Source organism: Notothenia coriiceps, unplaced genomic scaffold (assembly GCF_000735185.1).
Source record: "Notothenia coriiceps isolate Sejong01 unplaced genomic scaffold, NC01 NC01_scaffold00037246, whole genome shotgun sequence".
Lineage (NCBI taxonomy): Eukaryota > Metazoa > Chordata > Actinopteri > Perciformes > Nototheniidae > Notothenia > Notothenia coriiceps.
The window spans coordinates 26,192,284-26,199,576 of record NW_011369947.1 but is presented as its reverse complement, the minus strand read 5'-3'; the positions used below and the strand labels follow the sequence as shown (position 1 = coordinate 26,199,576).

At 41.3% G+C, this 7,293-nt stretch overlaps 1 protein-coding gene across 1 annotated transcript in view; it reads right to left on the bottom strand.

Moving 5' to 3' along the window:
* Positions 1–1,347: 1,347 nt before the first annotated feature.
* LOC104966561 (protein NLRC3-like) overlaps positions 1,348–7,293 on the bottom strand; it is a 7,454-nt gene continuing 1,508 nt past the window's right edge. Inside the window, exons 4-8 of the mRNA XM_010795745.1 lie at positions 6,373–6,393; positions 5,768–5,909; positions 4,060–4,290; positions 3,634–3,690; positions 1,348–3,224 (exon numbers count right to left, since the gene is read on the bottom strand). Coding sequence (XP_010794047.1) covers positions 1,348–3,224; positions 3,634–3,690; positions 4,060–4,290; positions 5,768–5,909; positions 6,373–6,393 — 2,328 coding nt within the window. The remainder of the gene's footprint in view (positions 3,225–3,633; positions 3,691–4,059; positions 4,291–5,767; positions 5,910–6,372; positions 6,394–7,293) is intronic.

The window sequence follows — 7,293 nt, the reverse complement described above, 5'->3', positions numbered from 1 at the left end:
AAATAAGGTATGTGGTTGAAACACATTTAAGAGACGGATCACGTTTTGTTCAGCCGGATAATATCCACATATCTACTTTTATAATTTTCTAATCATAAATCTATCTATTAGATTTATGATTATTATTACAGCAAAGCGGATGTTTCTCCGAATCGAAGGTTAAAAACACAAAAGCATTGTACACAATTTAAAACAATCAATTTTGTGTAATTATCAAGGATAAACTGATGTTTTTTAGTGGATGAGTAATGCAGATATCACTGTGTAATCATTTGACAGTGAGGGGAATACTTTCGGTTTTATTATGAAAACTTTGTGACCGGAAAAACAGTTTTCACCCCGTGAGGGTTGACGCCAACTTTACATGGACGCTGCGTAAATACGTAGTACACGTTCTGGCGAGACCTCAAATCATCTTCGTAATATCTATCAAACTATAGATCCTACACATCCAATGGACGTGGATTCTAAAAGTACAATATACACTTCTCGCTAGAAATCAAATCAAAAAGCATTTTAATGGCCAAACTATTCTAAAATTTAGGATTTTCCAGAGAGGGTTATTTGTGAATATACGACCCTCCGGAGCGTTTGCAATCAATGGGAGCATATGCCGCAAATTGTTGTTTCTTACACGACCACTAGAGGTGCTAAACTTTAAAACGTGACTATAGGTCTAAACAGCGGCCAATCTAAAAACAATCTTTCTTCAGTTAACTTCTAAGAACTATTGTTTGAATCATATTTAGACATGTGAACCGTAAAGTACATTTTTAATGATGATGTTACCTTTCTTGTCAAGTGGTATCTGGTGTCAACATAGTCTCTTTTTAGAAGTGACAGACTTTAACTCCTTAACAATTGTTTTTGTTTTATTCCTCCTGCTCTTTTACAACTTTCATTTCATGGTGCTTATAGTCAAGGTAGGGCTGCTCGATTATGGCAAAAATCATAATCTCGATTATTTGGGTCAATAATTGATATCACGATTATTAAAAACGATCCATTTACTTTGAAAACATCCATTTATTTTTTTAACAGTACGTTTTTAACAGTTGATTACCATGAACTTTAAGTATAATTCAACTGAAAAACCAATAATAAAAAAAAGATTATAAAAAAAGAAAATTATAATAATAAAAAAATAATNGACAGAGAGTGAATACACATACTATACAGAGATGCTGTATGAGAAACCAATGTGAGTTTGGAAAATTGCACAGTATAAATCTATTCTAGTAGACCTCAACAATGGAATTATGATCAGTAGAAATGGCCATGACATGGGACCTTTAACAATAACCTTTATACATGTGACACCATTAGAACATGCAGTAATCTGTGCACTTACAGAGCTTTTCCGGAGGCTTTGACAACTGGCAGCAGCCTCACAAGTGCCTCCTCTGAAGCACAATATTTCTTCAGGTCAAACACTTCTAGATCACATTCTGATGAAAGTGTGATGAAGACCAGAGCTGACCACTGAGCAGGAGACAGCTTATCTGTGGAGAGACTTCCTGAACTCAGGAACTGTTGGATCTCATCCACTAGAGAACGATCATTCAGTTCATTCAGACAATGAAAGAGATTGATGCTTCTCTCTGGAGACAGATTCTCACTGATCTTCTTCTTGATGTATCCAGACGTTTCCTGATCGGTTGTTGAGGTTATTTTCGTATTCAGAAGGTCTCTCAGGACAGTCTGATTGGCCGGCAGTGAAAGACCAAGGAGGAATCGAAGGAAGAGATCCAGATGTCCATTTTCACTCTGCAAGGCCTTGTCAATAGCAAATCTGTGAACCTCTGTCAAAGATGTTTTTCTGAAAGACATTCTTATTTTCTCAACTGCCCAAGTTGTTTGGCCTGGGTCACACATCACATTCTTTTTTCTGTCAATGACTGACCCCTCTACATAGAGAGCCGCAAAAAACTCCTGCACACTGAGATGGACGAAGCTAAACATCGTGCCTTCATCATGCTTCCTCCCACATTCCTCTTTGAAGATTTCTGTAAAAACTCCAGAGCACACTGAGGCTCTGCTGACATCAATGCCACTCTCTTTGAGATCTTTCTCATAGAAGATCAGGTTTCCCTTTTCCAACTGGCGGAAAGCAAGTTTTGCCAACGACTTCATGTATTGAATGCACTGGGTGTGGTCATACTTCTTTTTTGTCTGGTGAATCTGAAACATCAGGAACTCTGCATACATCTTAGTCAGGGTTTTTGGCAGCTCTCCCAGCCCTCTGCTTTTCAACATATCCTCCAGAACTGTAGCAGTGATCCAGCAGAAGACTGGGATGTGGCACATGATGTGGAGGCTTCGTGATGTCTTGATGTGGGAGATGATTCTGCTGGCCTGCTCGTCATTTCTGATTCTCTTCTTGAAGTACTCGTCCTTCTGTGAATCAGTAAACCCTCTCACCTCTGTCTCCATGTCAACAAAATCAGAATGGATCTGATTGGCTGCTGCAGGGCGTGTGCTTACCCAGAGGCGAGCAGAGGGAAGCAGGTTCTTCTTGATGAGATTTGTCAACAGCAAATCCACTGACATTGACGCTGTCACATCAACGTTAACTGCCTCGTATTCACTAGTAGAGCAGTTCAGATCAAGGCGGCTCTCATCCAGTCCATCCAAAACAAACAGAAGTTTAAACTTGCTCTTGTCATAGTTGGTGTTTCCTGATGACTGCAGAGTTGTAAAGATGTGATTCAGAGCTTCTTCCTTCATGTCTCTGGTTTCCTGGATGCATTCCTGAATGAGCTTTACCAAACTAAACTTTTCTCCCTTAAACAAATTCAGTTGGCGGAAGCTGAAAGGGAAAATTAGATGTATGTCTTGATTGGTTCTTCCTTCAGCCCAGTCCAATACAAACTTGCGTACAAGGAATGATTTGCCAATTCCTGCGATGCCAATGGTCAGTACTGTTCTTATGGGTTTATATCTTCCACAGGGGGATTTGAACATGTCACTGTGTTTAATTGTTTTCTCTGTTCCTGCTGGCTTCACCACCAACGCCTCGATCTGCCTGACCTCATGCTGTGTGTTGATGTTTACGTCCCCCCCAGCTGTGATGTACAGCTCTGTGTAGATATCATCAAGACGTTGCTCATCCTTTTTCTGTGACCACCCTTCTTGTGCGCACATAAACTTGTCCTGGAAATGTGATTGAAGCACGTTTTGGTAATATGTGATGGGCTGTGGCTCTGGTACTGGAACGATCACATCTGTGTGACATTGAAGGAAAAATCGACGATATAGAATCAGTCCACAGATGCATCTATTCTCACAATCATCAGTAAACAACTTGCTTTGGGTTTACCGAAGGTTTGTTTCTCAAGAAAATATAAAACTGCAAACAAACTTGAACATAAAGGTTGAGCAAGTTGTCTCGCTTGCTCTATGGGAAAACCATTGGAAGATCCCTGGAAGATTCAAGTATATTTGGACGTTGACCACTGAGCAACTTTTATAGGAATGAATGGGGCCCGCTGTTCTTTAGGAACATGTTAAACTTGTACTCAGTTATAATGCTGTCATAATGTCTTACAACAGCAGTGTGGCCACACATTTCAAATAATTACACTTAATTATTAAAAACCTTTTACTATATACCAGAGAAAACCGCAGCTTTACCTTCCCTCTGAAAGAAGGTAGTCCCTCTGCTCTCTGAAGTCTCTCCAACATCTGAGACTATGAGAGAGAGGTTATGTGTTATTTCATCATTTTGACAAATTATTAATCATTAAGGTTATCAGCGTTTTCCAGCAGCTGATCAGCGTTCTTCCAGCATCCCAAAGACTTTAAAAGTCTGCACAATGTTGACTTATTCTTATGCTCAGGGTAACTCTTACTGTGAAATACATACATTCTTTAACAACAATGCTACTTCTTTATTTCAGGTCATCAACACATTAACCTCACATACATAACTCATTGGTGATTACCCCAAGACATAAAATACCACACTAAAAAGATCCTGCTCCCCTAAAATAGTAGTGTGTTGCCCATGTCAAACAACTGCTTTTACCAAAAAATGCAAAATAAAACAGTGTAACTTGCCTTCTGGTCCTGAGCTGGCATATGAAAGCCTCTGCACCAGATCATTTCTGGGTATCTTCTCTAAAACCTTCTTGGTCAGCTTGAGTGCTCCATGGAGTTTGTAGGTGTTCACCATCAGATCCACTGTGTCCCGCATCTCTGCATTCTCCAGCTTGGACTCTTTAATGGCTTGGTCGCCTTCCAGGACTCCAGGCCGCTGCAGATACCACTTGAAGGCCTTAAATTCATTTTCTTTCAAATTTTCCAATGTGTTTAAAAGGTCTTCTGCATTCATTGTGGCTCCCTGCTGAAATAAGGCAGTTGTTTACAACCTCAAAGTCTGTAACAAAAAAGTTCTGATTGGCCAACATGATTGGAATGTAGACTCTGGCCATTTAAAGCTCCTAGTGGTCTTTAGTTTCATTTTAAATAGAGCCATCCTTGACTTAGGGCTGCTCAATTAATCGTATTTTAATCGCAATTACGATTTTGGCTTGCAACGATTACGAAAACAACGTAATCGAAATAAAACGATTATTTTTTATTATTATAATTTTTTATTGGTTTTTCAGTTGAANGGGTGTTATTTAAAAACAAAATAGGGAAATACTTACCGTAATTTTCGGACCGTTATATAAGCCGCAGCGTCGAAAAATGGGAAAAAAGGCGCGGCTTATAGTCCGAAAATTACGGTAAGTATTTCCCTATTTTGTTTTTAAATAACACCCTGCAATATTAACTTTTTTATCCTACTACTGGTTGCTACTACACCGATTTTACATTCTTTCTACCTTGGATGTGTATTTCTTTGATTTTATGTTATTACCATGTGCTTGACCTTTTTTGTAACAAGTTAGTCTACTGTTTTTATTTGGCTTTTTATCTTCCCTGTCCCCTTAGGTGTAACACTGTTAACTTTCCTGCAAATATTGGGCAAATAAATCAGATTCCAATCCATTGGATACTTACATAAAATGCATTAAGTATTCATGCTAAGGGTTGTGAGTATTGTTTTTTACTGCTTCCAATACATTAGGCGCTTTCACACCGGAGGACTTTTCCATTTTAGTTCCGATAGTTCTTAGGATTTTGCGTTCACACCAAAAAGAGAACTTAGTTCATGAGAACTTTTCCCCCCTTTTCAGTCCCTGCTAGAGAGCAGGGACTATCCTGGGGAGAAAAAAGTTCCAATTTCTGATTGGCTGGGCGAATTGCAAACCACGCCCCGTAAAACTCGGAACAGTTTTGTGAAGCCGCCATTGTATTTGCTCGCATTAGCATTATCATTAGCCCCGCGCACCAATGGAGAGGGACTAACTTATGGCAACACAAAAGAAAACACGGGAGCGGTGGAGATGAGGAGGTGTAGGCGTTCTGGCGATTTACTCGGAAGCCAGTCCCCAACTCCGGGGACTCCGGGTGGCAGTATACGCCGTGAAGTTGTTTGCGGCCTGCCAAACCCAAAGCAGAAGAAGAAGAAGTGACGTCAGCAGCTTCATTTGCCTAATCTTCCCTCAGGGACTTATTCCGGTGTGAACGCGATCTGCTCTTAGTTCCATAGGGGAACTAAGTGCGGCAAAGTAGTTGGCGTGAAAGCGGCTATAAAGACAAAACTCTTCTACAGCAGGAGTAATACCAAGAGTCTGTGTCCTACCTCGATGAGAATAAGTATTTCTACTTTACCAATAAACCCCTTTTTGTATTGCTTCTTTTAGCCACACAAAACAACCATGATAATACTGGTGTCCTACCTCGATGAGCATGGCCCTCTCTGTCTTCATGACCACCTCCAGCAGAGGCTTCACCAGAGTCTGAGGCGCCGCTGGGATCAGGTGGAAAAGGTTAATGATGGCCGAACAGATCTTCATCTCCTGGGGAAAGAGTCAGAGAGAAAGAACAGAGGGAAGAAAGGAGTAGGTGAATTTTTTGGAAGCATGAAGGAAGTGGACAGGGACATCATTTCTTGATTGACAGCCAACTGTGGAGAGACAATCTTAGTCAGAAAATGCAACCTGTGTTCGGTTTACTTCCCACAGAACACTTTGCATGAGCTCCTGGATTAAATTCAAACAAATAAGGGACATGAGAATTCCTAAAATCTTGTATTAGCGATATCTTAAAAAGGTGCAAAGGGAAAGGGTGAGGATTGGACATTTCTAAAACAAAATGAGGTTAGAGCAAGGCTGAGATGACATTTCTAAAGACTAACAAGGGACAAAGACATACAGGGAAACTCCAACAGCACCACTACTACCACGACATTGGTTTGGCTAAAAAAAAGAATCACTGAAAGAGAGTCACCAACAGGGGGCGCAACACCGGGTCACATCTCACCTCAACGCCCTCCAACGCAGGCTGTACCGGAACGGGAGACAATGGTCAGAGTCAGCAGAGCAGTACGTGTGTATTTTTGTGTCCATGTGGAAGGTGAGTAGATTAGACAGGGTGACAATTAAGTGAACGGACACACAGCGGCAACCTTTAGGAGAACTTTCTCTCTGGGGAATATCGGGGCAGGGGCCATATTGGATTGTCTGAATCGATGGCAGGAAGATGGGAAAAACTCCTGCTTACATGCCTACAGACCCTCCTCTTAAAGCCTTCTCTATTTCCCTCCTCACTTTCTGTCTTCATCAGCTTAATTGACCCCCCCGACCCGGGCTTTATTGTCGCTGCCAACACGCACAAAGACCACCGGTTTGGAGGGAGGGGAAGACAAAAGGGCCAATTTGCATCTAATTAAACACCATTTTGCGACCGGACAGGATGAACTTGCATAAAGAGAAGAAAAATCTGTGAGCGAGAGGCAGCTGTTTTTTTTTTTACTCACTCCCCCTCTTTCTCTCTCACCTTTTCTCTGCCTTTACAAGGTTATCTGTCGGGGAGATAATGAGGAGACGCAGCGCTGGGCCCACCACCGCCTGCCTGGCGCCTAATTAATCATTGATTGTAATATGGCCACTCACAATTCATCTGGGAGGAGGCCACAGAGAGGAGGTATTCACTACATGTGACTGTGGATTTGTGTGTATAAGGGGACATTTCTCTGCTCCCTCCAGTGTGTCTGTCTGTCTGTCTGTCTGTCTGTCTGTGTGTCTGTCTGTCTGTCTGTCTGTGTGTCTGTGTGTCTGTCGGTCTGTCTGTCTGTCTGTCTGTGTCTGTGTCTGTGTCTGTGTGTCTGTCTGTGTGGACATTTAACTGAACAAAAGAAGTGTAAGTGGACAGATGCTGCTACAGAATATAAAAAGATTTCTA